The following is a 21,606-nucleotide window of genomic DNA, read 5'->3' as shown; positions in this document are numbered from 1 at the left end:
GGTGAAGGGAAGAATTTGTGGTTGTCATGAAATAGTGGTGGTGGTGGAGGTGGTTGTGCTTGTGGTGGTGACGAATCGGAAATGGAGGAGAGGAGGAGGAAGAGAAGGAAGGAAGGAAGGGAAGAAGAGTCGAAGAGGAACGGTCATAAAGTACATTCAAACCTTTTTCTTGTAGATGTAGAATGCATAGTAGTAGTAGTAGTAGTAGTAGTAGTAGTAGTAGTAGTAGTAGTAGTAGTAGTAGTGATATGCCCCTCTACCAGATCCTGTTGTTATCATTTGACAGCTACAAGTTTATCATCAACTCCTTAACACCTTTATATATCTCTCTCTCTCTCACACACACACACACACACACACACACACACACACACACACACACACACACACACACACACACTTACCTGTATCACCGTATCACTCCATCTCATCACCTGGACATGGCTGGTGGGTCTGTTAGGGCTTATCAGTAGTACTCCTCCCTCTTACACACACACACACACACACACACACACACACACGCACACGCACACAGTATTTAGCGTCGTGCCAACAAGCCTTTGAGGGGAGACAGGTGCACTATAAGGGAAGATTAATTATTGTTGCTCCCTGCTGAGAGGACACAGCAGGAAGAGGAAGAGGAAGAGGAGGAGGAGGAGGCGGCGGTGGAGGAGGAGGAGGAGGAGGAGGGAGAACTGCATGCACGAACCTCTATTTTTACCTTCCCCTCCTCCTCCTCCTCCCTTCTTCGCCTTCACCTTCACCCACTCACCACACCCCTGACCTCTCTCCTCCTCCCCCTCCTCCTCCACCTCCTCCGCTCCTCTTCCACCTCCCTGAAAATAATAGAATGATATGAAAAAAGAATGGTTTAGTCATCCTTACACTTCCTCCTCCTCCTCCTCCTCCTCCTCCTCCTCCTCTTCCTCTTCCTCTTCTTCTTACTACTACTACTACTACTACTACTACTACTACTACTACTACTACTACTACTACTACTTTACGTTTTGAATGGCATAACTTTTTCAACGCTATTCTCTTTTCTCTTATTCTTTCCTATTTCTTTTTTATTGTGTTTTTTGTGATGATTGTGAAGTAGAAGAAGGTGGAGTCGTGATAGTGATTCTCCTCATATTTTCCTTCCTCCTCCTCCTCCTCCTCCTCCTCCTCCTCCTCCTCCTCCTCCTCCTCCTCCTCCATCGCTTCATTCTCCTGTAATCTCGTTCCCATGATCTTTCTCTCCCTCTCTCCCTTCTTCCCTCCCTCCTTCAATCCCTCAGTCTCTCAATCCCTTTTTTTTTTCTCTCACACCGAACTGACTTGTGATTCTGTACTATTATTATTATTATTATTATTATTATTATTATTATTATTATTATTATTATTATTATTATTATTATTATTATTATTACTACTACTACTACTACTACTACTACTATATTACAATTACTTTTTATGATTATCTCTCTCTCTCTCTCTCTCTCTCTCTCTCTCTCTCTCTCTCTCTCCCCCCCTCCTGCAGTACTCGCGGCGCCAACTCGCAATTATCATACATTTGCACCTTGTCGTTGGCGAGGGGGCGAGTTTTGAGAGCGCGTTGTGTTTATTTAAATGAAGAGAAAAACCTCCTCCTCCTCCTCCATCTCCTCCTCCTCCTCCTCCTCCTCCTCCTCCTCCTTCTGCGTCACCGTCATCATTAGTAGCGTTTTCCTTGTTTTCATTCAACTGTATATCATTTATTTCTTATCTGGGCACTCGCGTTCTCTCTCCCCCTCTCTTTCTCTCTGTCTGGTCTGGGAACTTCTCCTGGTTTGGGCCCGGAGGAGGAAGAAGAGGAGGAGGAGGAGGAGGAGGAAAGTGCATCATCAACATTAGATCATATGTGTGTTTTGGGAGGAGAGGGGAAGAAGAAGAAGAAGAACGAGAACAGGAACGAGAAAAAAAAAAGAAAAAAAAGGAAGAGGAGGAGGAGGAGGCTGCATATTAGCATCAACTCGTGTGTGTGTGTGTGTGTGTGTGTGTGTGTGTGTGTGTGTGTGTGTGTGTGTGTGTCCCAACCTGCATCCCCTCCACACACACACCTTATCTCCCTGAAGAGCGTGTTATCGGAGGCTGTTCATGGGAGAGAGCAACCAACCCGCACCGCCACTTCTTGACCCGGTCCTCCGTCGGCTTATAAGGCGCCCCGATCCCCCGATACTCATTATTACTTTTTTCCTCTCGCTTCGTTGGCGTTGAGATACATACAAACATTGTCCCTGAGATAGTACGGTGGGGAGGGGAGGAGGAGGAAGGAGGGGGCGAGGTATGAAGCAAACAGAAAGTAAGAGGAGTGTTTGCCCTAGAGGAGGAGGAGGAGGAGGAGGAGGAGGAGGAGTAGAAGGGCAAAAACAAGAACAGAGATTAGGAGAGGGAAGAAGATAGAAGGTAGAATAAGAAAATAAAGGAAGAGGAGGTGAAGGAGGAGGAGGAGGGTGAGCGCAAGAACACCAAGAACAGAGATTAGGAGAGGGAATAAGAAGAGGGGGAGGAGATAGAAGAAGAAGAATAGAAAGTAGAAAAGGATAATAAAGGAAGAAGAGGAGGAGGAGGAGGGTGAACGCAAGAACACCCAGAACAGAGATTAGGAGAGGGAAGAAGAAGAGGTGAAGGAGATAGAAGAAGAAGAATAGGGGGTAGAAAAAGACAAGAAAGGAAGAGAAGGAGGAGGAGGAGGAGGAGGAGGAGGAGGAGGAGGAGGGTAAAAAGAAGACCACAAGGAACATAAATTGGGAGGAGGAATAAGACGAGGGAGAGGAGACAATAGAAGAGGAATATAAGGTAGAAGAGAGTAAAGGATGTTAAGGAAGAAAAATAAAAAGAGAAAAGTCGATGAAGAACAGCAAGAACAAAAACAAGATGAACATGAAGAAGGAAGAGAAAGAGAGAGAGAGGAAAGAAGAGAGAACAGGAATAAACGGTAGAAGATGAAAGTAAAGGAGGAGGAGGACGAGTAAGAGAAAAAGATGAACAACAGCAAGAACAAGAACAAGATGAACAAGAAGAAGAGGGAGAGGGGGTTGAGGGGGGCGGGGAGAGACAGGCAGGCCCCGAGGACATTGACACCCGCCTCTGCCCTGCCTCCTCTGCCTTGTGGTTTCCCCGCTTCAAATCCGGACTTGTCTCTTGGTGAGGCTGGCAGTGAATCTCCGAGCCTGTCCCATCCTTCCCCAGCCTATCCCATCCCTCCCCAGCCTATCCCATCCCTCCCCAGCCTGTCCCATCCCTCCCCAGCCTATCCCATCCCTCCCCAGCCTGTCCCATCCCTCCCTAGTCTGTCCCATTCCTCCCCAGCCTATCCCATCTCTCCCCAGCCTGTCCCATCCCTCCCCAGCCTGTCCCATCCCTCCCCAGCCTGTCCCATCCCTCCCCAGCCTCTCATCCCTCCCCAGCCTGTCCCCATCCTTCTCCTTCATCTTCTTTTTCTTTTCCTCTTCTTCTATCTCATCTCCTTTTTACTCCTCCTCCTAATCTCTGTTGTTCATGTTCTTGTTTTTCCCTTCTCCTCGTCCTTCTCCTCCTTCTCCCCCTCCTCCTTACTCTTCTTCTCATGGTGCACTTATCGGTTCCAGACCCAAAACTGTCACACTCACACCGATAACGACATTCATTTATAGTTACTTAAAATAGTTAATTGCTACTTTTTTTTTTTTTTTTTTTCCCCCGAGTTGTGGGCCATAAACTGAGGGATACGATGTTGGGAGTACGATGATGAGGCGAGGCTGCGTGGCTGGCTGGCCCCGTCCCTCGCTTCGCCTCGGGGCCGCCTCCTCGCGCATTAGTCTCGCCTTATTCGCGCTTATCACACTCGCTCTTATCTCGGATCATAATTTTCGGCGGCATGTGTTTATGGCTGCAGATGTCGCGGGTGGGGGTCTGGGGCGAGGGGTTGTCAAGAGGAAGGTATCAGTGGTGTGTTTCGTTGAGGTTCTGTTTCGACCTTCCCAAGTTTCTTATTTTCGCCATCAGTGATTGTGTTTCTTCGTAGTCAGTTTCTGTCTTGTATTTTATATTCTTTTACCTGACTTTTTTTCCATTCTCATGATACGCATAATTACTGATGGAAGGTCACTGCTCAAAACGTTCGTTTTGATGTATTTACAAGGTAATTTTGATTATTAATCATATTTATGATAATGATAAACATAGCTTACAACAATTATGTCCTGGTGTGAAGAAATAAAAACTAACATTAATTCAGCCTGTCATGCCGTTGTTTGTAGTGTTGTTAACAACACAAACAACAAACATGGAGTGAGTGAGTCTGTTTGTTGGCGTCACCTGTGGTGGTGGTGGTGGTGGTGAGAATGACGTGACTAATATGACTGTTTCCTCCTCAGGGCGGTGGTGTGAAGGGAGACATGAGGGTACCAGTGGCGTCGGTGTACCGCACGGGCGGTGTGGGCGGCCTGGTGGGGTGCGTCGGCGTGGCGGCCTCGGCGCCCACCGTACACCACCACCACATCGACCACGACGAGGAGCAAATCTCACGCCTGGCACACCACCTCTCGCAGATCTCCAGTGACCATGAGGGCCTCCAGGTGAGTACATCAGGGTTGTCCCCCCCACCCCTCCCCCTCCCCCCACACTACACTATCCAGACACAATGTTGTTATGTTAATGAGATGGGGAACTTGTTCATCTCACTTGGTCTGTCAGTAAGTTATTCACAGTCATCTACAATGAATACTGAATGCACCAGTCAACATTAGTATGTTAATGAGTCAGTCTTGAAGTGAGTCAGTAAGTGTGTTATCCTGTGTTGTGTACTTAAGTGTTCTCCTCCCCGTGCAGGTGCTGGACCAGGAGGACTTGGCCGCCCTGCTGCCCGATGTAAGCAGCGGCAGCGGCCACCAGGATGGCTCCTCCGTGTCCCTGGATGGCTTCACCGATGACGTGGTGGTGTCCCGTGGCGGCTCAGACACCGAGGGAGAGGAGCCTACCACCGCTGCTGCAGACGCTGCTGCCGCTGCTGCTGCTGCTGCTGCCGCTGCTGGAGAGGAAGATGATGACCTGCCAGATGTCATTGTACATGAGGCCATCAACTCCATGGCCATGGTTGGCGAGGAGGCCCTCAAGTTCAATACGGTGCTCATGGACGACCTCGATGACGTGGATGGCCGAGGCCGTGCCCGCCAGCAGCAGCAGCAGCAACAGCAACAGCAGCATCAACAGCAGCAGCAGCAGCAGAGCCAGGCCAGGCTAGGCCAGCAGCAACAGCAGCTGCAACAACAGCAACAGCAACAGAGAGCAGCCAGGAGTCCCAGGGCTGAGTCTGGGTCGAGGGGCCGTGAGGACCTAACCTTTGGGGACAAAAAGAAGCGAGGGAGGCAGTCTCGACCTCTGCCGGGGAAGGATCCCCACCCAGAGGAAGAGCCAGACCCGCCCTCCATGCCGGAGCTGGAGAGCTACGTTCCCCTGGACTGCAACGTGTCCAACGTGTCCCCGGACAGCGGCATTCAGTCAGTGAATGGCTCTCCCCTGCACCACATCGGGTCTCCGCCGCACCACCACTCGCCTCTCTACAGTGCCGGCAAGACTGGCGATGGCTCTGGGGGACACACCCGGCCCTACTCCCCCACCTATGTCTCTCAGGACTCCCCGCCACCCCCCACACTGTTGCCAGCCGTCACACCCCCACACTTGCTGGGCTCACCCCAGTATGAATATGACGACCCCCCGCACTCGCCCCAGATGCCTGCCCTCAAGTGCCAGGTGGACCCCCCACCTGTCCTGCATGCTGACACTGCCAAGCGCACCAGCCTGGAGGAGCAGGGAACCCTCAAGAAGCGAGGGCCGGGCAGACCAAAGAAAGATCCAGACATGCCCAAGAGACCACGAGGCAGACCCAAAGGATCAAAAAATAAGAAACCAAAGAAGATGGACGGACAGCCGGTTGCCGCAGACTTCAAGGATGACTTGCACAAGTTAGTGAGAGAAGTGGACAATAATGTTGCGTGCTGTAAGAGTGAGCAAGGAGCCGACGTGCCGGCGGCCAGTGCGATGGATGCGTGTAGTGATAGCAAATGGAACAATGATGTGGACAGTGAGGACCTCCCTCCGCCGCCAGAGCCCATCCCTCCCCTGAGGCGAGGGCCAGGCAGACCCAAAAAGATCCCTCCAGTGTTAGAGCCCAGTGTACCCCTCCAGGAACCACAACTAAACAAAGTACAAAGTGAGCACAAAGCTGAGTCTTGTGCAGAAAAAAGTGCCAATCCTTCTAGTGCCAACCCTGACGTGCAGACACCAGGTTTTGAACCATCCAACAACTCCATGAAGTATAATAGAAAAATTGGAGACCAGGGATTCAAGGGAAAGAGGCCCGTGGGGCGGCCGAGGAAGTACCCCAAGAGAGAGGACGTCAACTCCGCCGGCAACAACCTCCCGGCCACGGCGGCCAGTAAGAAGTGTTTCAGCGAGAGGATCATGCACAAAATCATCAACGAAAAAGTACGCAACAGTGAGAAGTCAGACAAATTATCTGGCCGAGTTGACGATCACGAGGGATCTGTGGAGACCTTCGGTGATCCGTACACCTTCCTTGACCTACCCTTCGCCAACGCACAGGACTCTGAGAGAAGGCACCGCAAGCGCCACTCAAAGCTAAAGTTCACGTCTGACGGCCTGCCATTTGAGGGGAAGAAGAAGCGGGGCAGGAAAAAGGAGTTGCCTGCCATCTTTGAAAAGGTCTACCGCAACCAGGATATGAAGGGCAAGATCAAGAGTGAGAACGGGCGGCCCGCCTTCTGCCCCGCCACGCTGGCCTTCAAACAGATGCACAAGAAGAAGAAAAAGAAACCGAAGCACTTCAAGAGCAAGCACAAGAACATTGTGGACCCCGTGTTCCTTGCCGACCTGGAGGACCTGACGCTGGGGTCCAGCAGTGCTCCATCTCCAAGGCGCCCATCCTCATACAGTCCAAACCCGGTGAAATCCTCCTGCCCTCCATTTTCCGGCTGAGGAAGGTGTCGCTGGCAGCCAAGAAGAGGCGGGGCAGCGAGAAGACGAGGACCAGTGACCGTGAGTCTGGCACGGAGGGAGAGAGTGGCAAGGAGAAGGCGTCAGGGAAGAGGAAGAAGAAGCTGCAGGAGGTTCCAAAACAGGTATGAAGGCAATTGTAAAATTTTCTGGCATATTAATAATTCTCTTGATGCTTTATAGTAATTTAGAGGATTCCTTTTCACTGATACTTAATGTTACAATCCACTCTGGTAATCCCTCAGTGACTCATATTGTGATTTGTCATTTCAGGGTCGGGAGCGGACGGAGGCCAACGAGCAGCGTCTGCCCCTCAAGAAGCGTCACCGCCACATCTCTACGGCTGTGCCCGCCACGCCTGAGCCGCCCAAGATGGACAATGTGAAAAGTGAGCTCAGTTTGACAAAAGCCAGTGAGAAGGCAAACTGTGATAAAGAACCGAGAATTGAAAAGGAGGACAAGGACAGGTTAGCTAAGATTGACCCCAGACCAGAAAAACTCTCTGTTCCAAAGACCTCCAATATGATCGCTGAGACCCCAAAGCCAGTGAAGCCAGACACTAAGGTTGTCAAACAAAGCAGTGAGGATCTCCCCAAGAAATCTGAGGATTCTCTGGTGCCCAACAATGTGACGGCCAAAAAGTGCGAGGTGGCAAACTCGGTGGCGAAAAAGTGTGAGGTCAACACTTCCATGGTGGCAAAGAAGTGTGAACTGACTACCAGCGTTGCCAAGAAATATGATCTCAGCACCAGTGTCACCAAGAAGTATGAGCTCAGCACCAATGTCGCCAAAAAGTATGAGCTCAGCACCAGTGTTGCCAAGAAGTATGAGGAACCTGTCTCCAAGAGGACAGAGGAAATGTCAGTACCTGATATAGTTGTAAAGAGTGCCGCCGCCCCGGAGGAGAGCCAGGCGATACCCGTGCCATGTGTGCCTGAAGCAGTGGTGAGCAAGGTGGCGGAGAAGCCCGAGCCTGCGATGCGGGCTGACAGGGAACTCGCCTCCACCTCCACCCGCACCACCACAACCACCACCACCACAACCACCACACCCAAGAAGAGGCACAGACTGGAGGTGGAGCTGAGCCACACGCCGGCCACTGCCACAAGGGCCACCTCGGGGCTGGTCAAGGGCAAGGTGGAGAAGGAGGTCCCCAAGAGCAAGGAAAAAGAAGCGTCCATCAGAGTGCCAGTGAACAAGTCCCCCAAAGCTACCAAAGAGCTGGCCTTGAAGGAGACCAGTCACGTGCTGCTACCTAAGGAAGAGTCCACTTGTGATAACAGTCCCAAAGTGTGTGTTGTGGAGAAAAAGGAGGAGAAGGAGGAGAAGGTCGAGGAGAAACCCAGTAGTGATAATGGTGCTGATAAGTCCCAGGAAACAGTGGAGCCTTATGTTCCGAGCTCAGAGTCGGTGCCTGAAGCTGAGCCGCCCAAGGAAAGCTCTGGGACGCACTCTGACAGTGACATCCCCAGTGAGCACGAGCCACTCTATGACAGTGACCAGAGTGGTTTCTCCTCCGACAAAGAGGGTCCCATCGAGGTGCCCGTAAAAGTGCCTCAGAAGAGACTGAAAAAGAAGAGGGAGTTGAGGTCGCCCATTCCCAAGGTCACGGACAAACGCGTGCCTGCTGAGGTCACGGGCGACAATGAGCCTCCCCCTTCAAAGAAAAAGAAAAAACTGAAGCGAAGAAAGAGAAATCGCACAGGATTCCCCACCATAAGGAAGAAGAAGCGAAAGACCAAAGACCTAGCTGACCAGAAGGAAAATTACCATGAAGAAAAACCCATCAGTGAACCCTGTGATAGCAAGGAGCCCATGGACACCTCGCAGGCTCCAGCAGCGACAAACCCTTCAGGCATGGAGGTGAGCAGTGCCAGCAGTAGTGCAGCAGTGGCAGCCCCTCCACAGCCAGGAGACAGTAGTGCCCAACCCAAACCCAGTGCCATGGTAGTGAACCCTGCCAAGGAGAGTGTGGGTGCCCCTGTCCCTGTCACTGCCGAACCAGGCCCTGAGCAGGTGGAGAAACTGGACAAGGAGAGAGTAGAGACCCCCACCTCCAAGGACCCAGTGCCTGTCCCCGCACCAAGGCCACGAGGGCGTCCGAAGAAGACAAGCACGGAGAGGAAGCCATCGTCAAGGGCTCCCTCCGTGTCCCCCTCACAGTCACCGGAGAAGGCCACCAAGCAGCTCCGAGACTCGCTGAGGGAGAGGAGGTCCACCAAGGCTCCTGACCCAGCAGTCCCTCTCCAGGAGAAGAAAATAGAGACTGAGCAAGATGAGCAGCAGCTGAAGAAGATGCTGGAGAAGGTTGCCACAGGTATCGGGTGTCGGACGAGGCGGAAACGTGACCTGAGTGAGGAGAGTGTCAGGACGGTGCAGTCGGAAGGAAAAAGACCCAGAAGAAATGCAGAAGAGGAGGTAAGGTCAATTGTCCTTTTTTTAACTATCATGATGTATTACAAAATATTTCCTCCTTCATAACTTAACTGTTATGAATAATAGCCCACAAAAGGGAGTTAACAGCCTAGTGTTTGCCATTCATAAACAGCAATCATGATCATTTGCCTGAAAAGTGAAAAATTAAATAGGCATCCCTCAGAAGACCAACCTGTCCTCACATTTCTAGCAAAGCTTTACAGTGTTGTCGTACATTTTCATAAACACCTAAAACCACGTAGCAGATTAATGAGATCTGTAATATCTCTCACCACAAATGATCCTGACACACCCATGACAGACCATGGAGATCCTTACTAAACCTGGCCCATCCTAACCCCACATGCCCGCCCTCAGATGGATGACTGTGATGCCGTGGTGCTGTCCTCCGAGTCCATGCCCAGCAGCGAGCCGCCCTCTGGGGACGAGAGCAGCCGCACCCTCACCGGGAACAGGAAGGTCCCGCGCTGGAGGAAGAAGTACCTGGTGGCTGGACTGTTCTCGGACTACTACAAGGATGGAGAGTGAGTGTCGACCTTCAGTTGTGTGTTTGGTCTGAATGAACTAAAATGTGACAATGTTTAGTATTTAAATCCATAATTTTTCTATCATAATTTAGCTCCTGTAGTTATTTTCAGGTTTAGATGTTAAATTAGTTTTTTTTTCTGATTAAGATACACAGATGAGTACATAGCCAGTAGACGAATGAAGAAAGGAGTATGTGCATGTGTCAAACAGTTTTGGAATAAGTAAATGGTTAGTCAGGTAGATTTAGTGGTAGGTGATCATCCATACAATCTTCAAATCACTCCATTATGCCAAACTCTTGCCCCAGCACACCCTAAAAAATGCACAGCCTCTCACACACTCACCCTGGCATGACACACTACGAGCCCTCACCATTCAGTGTGCCAGTGTGTTGCCACCATCACTGATTTACTGTGTTAGCTAGACCTCACAGCAAACCACAACACATATGTAACACACAACCTGGTAAACCATAGTCTTAAGCCAACACTCCATGGTGCAACTCAATGTCCAACTTGTAAGAGCATTCTGTGTTTTAGCTAAACCTGATACTATTCACCCCAGCCACACAAGACTCAATGAAGAGCACCTCCATGTCTGTAGCTTATCTTGGTAACAGCACAAACCCATATATAACATGACTTGTGTTGAGTGTCCATGTTCACTTGTCATAGTAACTGGATCACAAGCCTAATGCACCCATACCAGCATAGCCCTTCACCAGGACCACTAAATGTCAGCACTCACACTAGGGAGCTCCTAACCATCAGCAACACCCGAACACTTGACCCATGACTTAGCACAGCTGTAGGCCGCATCACCTTGGCACATCCTTTAGCCAGATCACACACAACAGTAGGCCATCACCCCAGCACTGCCCTAAGCCAGATCACAACCACAGGCCTCGAAGGAGAAATGGAGAAGTATCCATGCCCAAGAACAAGCTGACCTACGACCCCGAAGAGCACGTCCACGGCCTCCTCCCGCCACCCTGCTACTGCCGCAAGTGGCTGAGAGAGCGGCAGATTGACTTTGTGCTGCCCTACGACCTGTGGTGGCTGCACGAACACAACATGCTGCCTGGCCGGGACATCGTGCCCTCGTGGAACTACAAGAAGATCAAGAGTAGTGAGTACACACCTCTGCTGTTTACATAAGGGTTTCCAGGAACATTATTGATTTAAAAAATGAGTAGTAGCTGCCTGATGTGTTTTGGTGCTGCTGTGTAAGAATTAATTTAAATGACCTGAAAAGAGAGATATATAAAAAGAATCATTTTTCTTGTTGAACTTTCTGTAAATGTTGAAACATATACAGCAGTGTTTGAATTGAAAGGAAATTGTTTTTTTCTACCATGCCTATTAGTCATAGATTTTAGAAAATTTTCTACGGCAAAATGAAATTGATGGGAGAGACCGTGATAATAACTGCTAATTTATTTCCCTTCTTACTTCTTTCAGATGTTTACTACGATGTCAAACCCAACCATGACTATGAATCCCAAGCCTGCAACTGTAAGCGCCCCGTCAAGCCGGGTGAGCGGGGATGCGGCGACGACTGCATCAACAAAATGATGCTCATAGAATGTTCCTCCCAGACGTGCCCCATCAGCGACACCTGTGGCAACCAGCCCATCCAGAGGCATGAGTACAGGACGTGCCTGCAGCGCTTCATGACGCCAGAAAAGGGCTGGGGCATCAGGACCACCGAGTCCCTCAAGGCCGGCACCTTCATTCTGGAGTACGTCGGGGAGGTGGTGAGCGAGAAGGAGTTTAAGATCCGGATGCAGACGAGATACGCCAACGACACCCACCACTACTGCCTCAACCTGGACCGTGGGATGGTGATTGATGGGCACCGCATGGGGGGTGACTGTCGCTTTGTCAACCACTCCTGCGACCCCAACTGTGAGATGCAGAAATGGTATGTCAATGGCCAGTACCGCATGGCTCTGTTTGCCCTCAAGGACATTGATTTTGGCACCGAATTGACTTACGATTACAACTTTTCCCTCTTCAACCCGGCGGAGGGTCAGGAGTGCAAGTGTGGGTCTGACAACTGCCGTGGGGTGATCGGAGCCAAGTCCCAGAGAGTGAATGGCTATGTTGACGACAAGAAAAAAGCTGCCAAGAAGGAAGTTGGGAAGAAGCGCAAGCGTGGCACAACATCAGAGCAGGACAACTATCTCCCGCGGCCACACATTACACCGATGAAGCCGCTCTCCCACCAGCAGCAGCTCTTCATCCTCACCCACAGGTGCTTCCTCATCCGTAACCTGGAGAAGGTCAAGCGGTCGAGGGAACGCTTGAGTCGCTGCACTGAGAAGAAAGCCGATGAGGTGTTGGATGACTCTGAGGAGCCGAGCACAAGGGTGGAAAAGTTCCTGACACACTTCACAGCTCTCAACACTGCGCGATCTGTCAAGACAAGGCGCCTGGCCCAAGCAGAGGATGACCCTGAGATGACCAGACTTGCCAAGTTGGCCCAGATCTTTAAGGACATTTATGACAAACTGGTTGCCTCAAGGGATGCTAGTGATAAGCCCCTGGCCACTCCCTTCATGACACTGCCATCTAAGAAGAAGTACCCAACCTACTACATCAGGGTTGGTGAGCCCATCGACTTGGCTCTGGTGGAGAAGAACATCCTCACTGGTCACTACATCACTGCCGAGGCCTTTGACCGAGATGTCATGCGCCTTTTTGCCAACAACCTCAGATTTTTTGGACGAAACACAGAGATTGGACAGATGGCCGTGGGCTTGCGGCGAGTTTACAGCGAGTGCAAGCTGCAGTTCAAGCCTTTCTTGGAGGAGGTGCTTGGGGAAGATGCGCTTCCGGCAGCATTTGCAAACTCCTCCCCTAATGAAGAGTTTGAGGACGAGGATGTGATTCGCTGTGTTTGCAACCTGCACCGGGACGAGGGAGTCATGATCCAGTGCGAGCGGTGTCTGGTCTGGCAGCACTGTGACTGCATGGGGGTGACCGACTCCCCGGAACATTACCTGTGTGAGGAGTGCTCGCCGCGCCTCATCTCCCCGGAGGTGCCCATGAACCCCCAGCCCCCAGATGCCCCCAAGGACCACAAGTACTTCATCACACTCCTCAGAGACAATCTGCAAGTCAAACAAGGTAAGAGGATGTTGATGATTGAGTTTTCTATGTATTTGTTTCTTGGAAATGTGCTTAACTGTTTTTGTATAACATTTTCTCATTAGTTGTAAAGAATATGGAATGTATTGCAGCAATCATGATTATACAGAGTGGAAACAAACTATATGAAAGTTGCATGTGGTGTATCAAAGTGGGATGGGAGAAGCAATGAAGATGTGTATGAAATCAACAGCAAAGGGAATGATTTGTGGAGTGGTTGAACGAGTGAAACTTACTAATCAAAGATAGTTTGGTTATGTGATGACAATGAGTGAGGATGACTTTGTGAAGAGAATGTATGAAAGTTGGATTGAGGGAGAGTTTATCAGGGGGATGACCACCAGTGAAATGAACCAATAGAATGGACGGGTCTTGAGAAAGCAGGCAGGCAAGAATTGAATGGGTAAGAGGGATTGCAGGAATGGAAAATTTGGCATGCTTTTCCCTTGGCCATTCCCTTGGGGGAAACTCCCATGAGGGAACAAGGCATTGGAGAAATGGACAGATAGATTTTAAGAATATTCCAGTAGGTTTGGAAAGTAGTATTAGTTGTCACTTTTGCTCCAGAAAATTTGCATAATGGAAAGAACAGTGATTGGGTTGGAAGACTCAGATAACAAGAATGATCACAGTGTTTTCACTTGGCTCTTCTCTCCTCCAGGGGACAGCGTGTACATCCTGCGCGACCGTCCGCAGCAGAAGAGTGGGGAGAGGCGGCAGCCAGCGTACCGCCTGGCCAAGGATGTCAAGCCCCACGACCTTCTGATATTCAAAATTGAGAACCTGTGGATTGATGAAAAGTATGTATTTCAACAATCTCATTTCGTTTATTTTAATTTTTACTGTGCAATATTTTGATAGTTTTACCCCAGAAAGATTACATCTGAGAGCTGGAGCATTTTCATGTTCAAAGCATATGTTCAGACCAAAGCAAGATGCTGTGTTGAATGTGGACTGATGATAATTCTTTGTGTTTGTCATTGTACAACTTTTTATATTTTTTTTTTCAGGGGAGACAAATTTGCCTTTGGGCACCACTACCTACGGCCACACGAGACATTCCACGAGCCTTGGCGGAAGTTCTTTTCCAATGAAGTGATCCGCTCCCCCTTGTGTGAGATCTTGCCCCTGGACATGGTCATCAACCACTGCTGGGTCCTGGACCTCAACAGCTATTGTCGGGGTCGGCCCATTGGTGCACACGAAGACCATGTGTACGTGTGCGAGTACCGAGTTGACAAGGGTGCGAGGGTCTTCTCCAAGATCAGCAAACCCAAGTACCCGATCTGCATCAAACCTTACGCCTTCATCACCTTTCCTGAGAAGCTCCGGCCACAGCGCACCTACACGGTGAGGGTTTCTGAATTGTTGATGGAACTCAGTGTGTCATGGACTTAAAACTCATTTCTCACAAAAGTAATTGTGATGGAATTTTATGCTTTGTATTATTTAATATTTTTAATGCTATTGTTTTATTACCAGTAATCATATTCTGACATTGATTTTTTCCCACAGCCACACGAAGTCATATCAAACAGTCGGGGCCGCAGTGGCAGCAGCGGTGGCTCCAAGGAAGGCCGCAGTGCATCCGAGGAGCACAGCAGCGGCAGCAGCCACAGCAGTGCTGGCGGCAACACCAACAGCAGCTCAAGCACAGCCAGTAACAGTACTAACACTTGCCCCAAACCCAGCACTCCTGCAACCAGTAGTGGCACAACCGGGAACAACAGTGACAGCATCAACAACAACAATAACAGCAGCAGCAACAACAACAATAACAACAACAACAACAACAATAGTAACACAAGCACCGCCATCAGCAGCAGTAATAACAACAACAGCAGCAGCAACAACAACAGCAACAGCAGCAACACCACCAGCAGCAATAGCCTCAACAGCAGCAGTAGCAACAGCACCACCTGTGGCAGCAGCAGCAGGAGCAGCAGGTCTCGGGACAGAGGGGCCGCACCTCCTCCCACTGATGAGATTGACGACCACACCCCGCTGGCTACTGTAAGAGCTGAGGCCAGGGCACAAAAGGCATGTGATAGCTGGCACCCAACCACTTCTGGCTTTTCTTGGTTTAAGCTCCTCACACCAAAGCTGAGAGACAGGGCATAAAATTCAGCTTTCTTTTGGGAGCATGACTTTGTTACGACTCTGATCTTCTGCGGAGTCGTGTGCTGCGCATGAAGTACTCCCTGTGCTTGTACCTTGATTTGAGAGTTTGTCAAATTTTGTGATGACCTCAGAAAATTAGACAATTTTAAGGTCTATTTTGGAACAAATTTTGCAATAGCTTTTTTCTATATGATTTTTAATTCATAAAGTATTGAGAGGCCTTAAACCTTGTCTCAGAAGCTTAATTGAGCAAATCTTTATCTCCACTGCAGGGTGCTCGCATGTCCTCAGATTTGGGAACACTGGAGTAAACTGCCTGTTTGCTTTTTAGTGATTCTGTCTTTAAGAAACACCTAATAGTTCTCATCAGTCTTATCTCTCCTGAGACTAAACCTCATACTTTCCCTCCCAAGTGCACTATAAAGTTGGCATGTCCTGTGTGGGAAGTGCTAGGACCTGTGGTTCTCAAGAATGATATAGATGATGCAGCTAGCACAAAGTAGATCTAGCTTAAAGTTTTGTCTTTATTAAGTTGGGTAAATAAAAGTATGATCACATCTTAATGTACAGCACTGATTAGAACACATAGTTTTATGTCTTAGTTGTATTTATTACCTTGAAAACCTAACTTGACAATAATATGGTTGGTTGCTCTCGTTTCACAATATGTCAGAGCATTTGCTTATAATAATTTATATTATTATATTCCCGAAGGTAATTAGTTTGTTTTCTCTTCCACAGCGAGCCAAGAAGCGAGTGCGGGTCAACAGTGTGGCCACCAAGCTTCTGGGCCTGCTCCCGGCCAAGGGGGCGATCGACCTGAGTTACCTGCTGGAGAACAACAAGAGACAGCGCAAGAAAACGGCAGCTTTCACTTCCTGAGATTGGCTCATAGGCTGGAACGGCCACCTCACTCTAAAGGAAATGGAGGGCCATATGTAAACATTGGTATTTATAAGGTATTTTAATTTCTAAATATTCGATTGATCAACATGCAGACTTGCACACACACACATATTTACAATCACACTTCACCATAGAGATCTTATTGAAGAGTGCTAGTACCTGTATAAATTATTCTGCTTCAATTGGACTCGTTGTTTTACCATCTCATCATTCATCATTGTTACTCAAATTCTTAACACAGCTACTTCTCACCCTGTGTATATATTGGTCACATTAAGAAATTGACGATTGGGATTCGTATAACTTGATGTTAGTTGATGTTTTAAGTTAAGTCTCCAAATCTAGAACCTGGACGTGCATTACAAGAATGTAAATGTTTCCAATTTGACGTGATTGGACCACACATGAGACGAGTGCACCCTGAGTGAAGCTGCAGGGCCGCCTCGCCTCGCTAAACTTTACCCTGACGTTAGATCTCTATGAACAGGACGCATCCACACTCACACTCTACACTAGAACAAAGTAGCAGACAGACAACACTTGTAAATAAATTTAATATTGAGGAATCTGCTAGTGTCGTACCAGCCTGACTTTTTTTGTATAAAAAGTTAAAACAAAATTAAAGGTGTTTTTTTTGGTGTGAATAGTTCGTGTACTGTCTTTCAGAACGATGGTGTGACTTGTCTGCTTACTTGAGTCACAAGCTTAGGTTTTACAGGAAAGCTAAAAGTGGCAGACTCAATAATGACAAGTTGAAAAAACATTGTCATTGTGCATTTTAGCTTCTCTGGATTCATATGTTTTTGTCCCTTATCGTTGATGAATGGATTACTCTCATCCTGAATATTTTTGAACTTCGGGAACCATCATCAAGTCTAGATCTGATTCCTTGGCAATAATGGTGTCCAGAAATGTTTGAGGAATAATGATATGTCGAAGAATCCTTTGGAAGGTATGGCAGAAACATACCATTCGTGCATCATGTTTTGGTACCATTTATGTGTAACAACATATTGTACAAGTTCAAGGAACCATCATAAAACTGTTAGATCTGATTTCATGCATTTACCAATGTCCAGAAATGAATTTATATAGAATGTCATATAAATATGCAAGAAAAGAACCTTTTCACTGACTTAAAATGTGAATTTGGGCATGTTCTATTATTGAGGAAACAAATGCATTATCAGATGGAGTAAATCTGACAATTTACTTTAGAAATTCCTATGGAATGTGAGGATGATCAAATTGGTCTTGTAACATGGATGGTGATTACCTGTAAAATTTATAGCTTCTCTGCCATTTTATAGTGAAGTTTTAGCATAGCATAAAATATTGTATTTTATTCTTTCTCAGACGTTTTGTTAAGAATAGGCACATGTATCATGCATGATGCTGGGAATGAGTTTGTACAATGATAAATACTGCCGAGTAGAACAGTGTCCCCACGCGAGAGGGAATGCTGAAGAGGCTAAGCACGGAAGAAGAATGTACAGTTGGCCTGACGCAGTGAACAAAGGAAAAAGTGAAATAGTCTAGGTCAGCTTTGGCACGTCCTTGTGTAGCAATAATAGGCCAGCGCTGGTGAGGCCGGGCCAGCTGTCCCCGGGGCTGGCCGCTGCCCCGTGAGAAAGATGCTCTGTGCACTACGAACAACAACCTAACTGTACTTATTGATATTGTATGTAAGTTCAGCACAATAACCGTTTTTAAACACATAGGTTCTAAGAAATATGGCTGTAAGTTATCCAGTTTTATAAATGTACTGCTTGTATAGATGATAGGTGTAAGAAAGTACAAAGATTTTCTTCTCTTATTTTTATTTAATTTTTTACTAGTGTGTATAAAGCTGGAGGGCAAGCTTTTCCGTAGAGTAACTAGTCACTGGACGCATTGTGGTGCATTTGGTCGATCCTTCCATCATCCCTGTGTACAAGCAAGGAGCTAAGTGTTAATGATGCAAATCTCAGTATCAGATACTGAATTCACATTCAAGAGTATATAATACTCATATATACAATTTTTTACTTGTAAATTAAGACAACAAATCAAAATTTCTTTTTATAAAACTAGAAAACGATGGATTTTGTAGTAGATGTATAACCTATGATAGTGAGTACAAGGATTTTTAAGTTATTTGATTGAGATTTTTAATATATACTTTTAATAATGAACTACACTAAGTCAGATTTCTGGTTTCTCTCAAAATATGTGTAAATATTGTTTGACTGGAGAGCAAGAAAATGACTGAATGCTGTGCATTGTTGTATGTAAAATAGAAGGAATATTTTTATAATAATGTCTGGCAGCTCTTTTGTTCATGTCATTGTTATGGTGTTGTACTCCCTGTGCTGTTTCCCACATGTTGTGTTTATGTTTTCCGCACCTCACCTGGCAAGACTTGTCACCAAACATTACAAAACTTACAAAACACAAAAAAACAGGCAGCTTGATAGGTTTCTGTATCCTTGAGTCACATCCATAGCTACAACCTCTTCCCAGGTGATAATTTTACTCATTTACAATAGACCAGAAATGGGAGGCACTTACCAGGTGTTTTAAGGAAATTTGTGTATTGAAGCAATTGAAAGATACACAGGCTTTTAACATTGAGTTACATATTCTATGAAAACAATTGTACCAAAGTACAATGAACCTTACAACAGCTGTAAAATAACATTATTACCAAGAGAAGAAATATGTGTACAGAAGTTGACATTGTGATTACTATATGACATAATTGACAATTGTACAGATATGCACACACACATACACACACACACATACACACACACACACACACACAAACACGCAAACATTACAAACACATATACACAGACACACCTTCACAAAAACAACCACACATCAGATGTACACTCTTACATGCAGTCACGTGCTCGCACACACATAGAAAATACACAACCATGTTACATTTTTGCATCACAAGGCATTAATTAAACTCCATTACATTGCACACTTTCTAATTCATAAGGGCACACACACGCACTCACACTCACACACACACACACACGCACTCACACTCACACACACACACACACACACACACACACACACACACACACACACACACACACACACAACAAAGGACACACAGCATTTGAGGCTTGCATTCCAAGTGTTCCTCCCCTCCTGAATACACGCTAATAGTGCATAAACGAGTGAGAACTTTTGCTACTACTATTTAGGTGTTGTTTATTCTTTGTACTGGAGTGTGGCAGCGTCCACAGTCCCCTGTTGCCGGTCCTTCCCTTGTTCATCCCTCGTAGCGCCTCCCAACATTTTCCAGACTCACTCATAGTAGGGTTAAGCAGTTACAACAGTACCATTAGTTCAGAAGCTTTTTGCCAGTTATTGCTGTTAACAGATGTTATGCATGGTCCACACCAGTGTTTGTACATGTAAATTTGGTTTTATTAGCCGTGGCCATGGCCAGGGGGGGTGGCGACAGTGCCGGTCCATTGACTGTGGTGGTAACTTAATGATAATGTGATGTCTGCCGGCCGCCCCCTCGGCTGCGGTCCACAGTCTCACCTAAGCAGTTTTACAATTTTGCCTCCTAGTTATACTGATTTGTTGGGAGCTCCCTGTGTAGTAGATTTTAAAGTTTATGTTATTCAATCCATGTACAAGTGGCGGGAAGGTGCATACCTCTACTGAATACAAGAGCATCTCACTTTCTGTCTGAATATGAGCAAATACATTTCACAACAAAATTTTTCATGACAATAGCCCAATATGCATCTTCCCATATCTCAGGACATAATGTTCATTTGTACATAACCATGAAATTCATCTTGGAATAAATTATAATTTTACTATAGCTTTCAATAACCTTACAGCATTTTCATCCTTGCTCTATGGTGAGGTAAAGGTAAAGGTGGGTGCACATGCTATAGCTGTGCTCTTACCAGGTGCTCATCCACATACCATTGGCCCTTGAGCCTGTGGTGGTCAAAAACCCATTACCCCGGGACATAGGCCTGTGTCAAGTCCGGGATTGCCACAGTTTACCTTCCTAGGTTTCCCAAGGTACCCATTTATCAACCAACTCGAAAGGGAGGATGAACATCTTGGTGAGCTGCACAGCGACTGCCTGGGGCAGGATTCAAACCCGGACCCACAGAGTCATAGCCAGGCACGCTGACCTTTAATAACTGCTTACAGGTTTGATGGTAGAGATGGCTCTTTTGTCCGAGGAAAGGTTTCTGAAGATTTCTGCTTCCAACTGGCTGAAGAGTGACAAGTTTGTAGGAATCTTGCTCATCCTTGTTTGTCTTCCACTTACTGAGGCTGCAAGGTGAAGGTGAAGTTGGTGGCATGCTAGGTTGGTTTTATTGAGACAAGGTACAAAGAGTGATGAAGAAGTAGAGGAGACATACGTGATGGCGTCAGGGGTAGTTAGATGAAATTTAAGTTCTGTACTTGGGATGTGCAGCCCATGACTGGAGGTACTGCCCAAACAATCCATGCCTCTCAGATTGGAATGGAACACACTTGTCAAAGATGATATGAGTACCAACTTGGCTGCTGCTCACCCTGAGGAGAATCGTGTACAATGGGTGTATCCTGACAGTCCTGACACAGATATAGGGGACACATCACAAAAGATTTAAAGAAAGCTAATAAGTTTGAAAGGATGAATTAACCCAGTAGCAGCGACGGGCCAAATTTGTGCCATGATATAAACCCCCCCAAAAAGATGATACATAATCTGATAACAAATGCTTTGATATGTATTATGAAATGGTTTGTGTGAGGGGTGATTTTTTCTCATTTTTCTCGCTTAGAGGGACCATTAAGAAACACGATCCCCGCTGCTACCGAGTTTAAAGAAAAATGCTTAGTATATAACATGGGGGATACAGAAAACAAGCATCACAGGCTAAAGAAGAGACAGGTTGAAGATACTCACGTGAGGATTAAGAAGTGGACTTAGGCAGGTCATGTCATGCATAAAGCTGATAACAGGTGGACAGCAAGTAGTGTGGCGACCCAGGAATTGTGAACGTCGACGCAGAGACCGGACCAGCAGGCGGAGAGATGAAACATGAGCATTTGGCAGAGCAGGATGAAATGCTCAAACACTGAACAGACAGAGGTGGAGGAAGTGGAGGACATTGGGAAAGGCCTTTGTCATGAAGTGGACTATATAGGTATGACCAAACACACACACACACACACACACACACACACATTTCCCAAGCGTACACATTTGACACAGTTTTCGTGGGAGTTTTGGGCATTTCCATGGGTAGTTCAATGACCCTGCTGATAGTTTGACCCTTATTCTATACCATTAACCTAAAAAAACAATCATTAGAGCCCAGTTAATCTCCTTTTTGTCCCATGAAAATAGTTGACTTATACGAGGCCCTTTAAAAAGCGCGGGAGGGTTGCCATGGTGACCGCGGCGGCGTGTAAACAA

General features: G+C 47.2%; 1 protein-coding gene across 1 annotated transcript; it reads left to right on the top strand.

Moving 5' to 3' along the window:
- Positions 1-4,370: 4,370 nt before the first annotated feature.
- LOC126989056 (uncharacterized) lies at positions 4,371-19,996 on the top strand (the record flags this gene model as incomplete). Its single annotated transcript, XM_050847608.1, is given in 11 exon segments — positions 4,371-4,580; positions 4,834-6,907; positions 6,910-7,142; positions 7,291-9,435; positions 9,811-9,977; positions 10,883-11,109; positions 11,442-13,112; positions 13,795-13,933; positions 14,144-14,483; positions 14,649-15,146; positions 15,996-19,996. Coding segments are annotated over 11 exon segments (7,845 nt in total), but the record flags the coding sequence as incomplete, so codon positions are not given.
- Between the last annotated feature and the right edge of the window lie 1,610 nt (positions 19,997-21,606).

This window comes from Eriocheir sinensis, unplaced genomic scaffold (assembly GCF_024679095.1).
Source record: "Eriocheir sinensis breed Jianghai 21 unplaced genomic scaffold, ASM2467909v1 Scaffold1032, whole genome shotgun sequence".
Classification (NCBI taxonomy): domain Eukaryota; kingdom Metazoa; phylum Arthropoda; class Malacostraca; order Decapoda; family Varunidae; genus Eriocheir; species Eriocheir sinensis.
The sequence above is the reverse complement of the archived record's forward strand: the minus strand, read 5'-3'. Positions and strand labels throughout refer to the sequence as shown.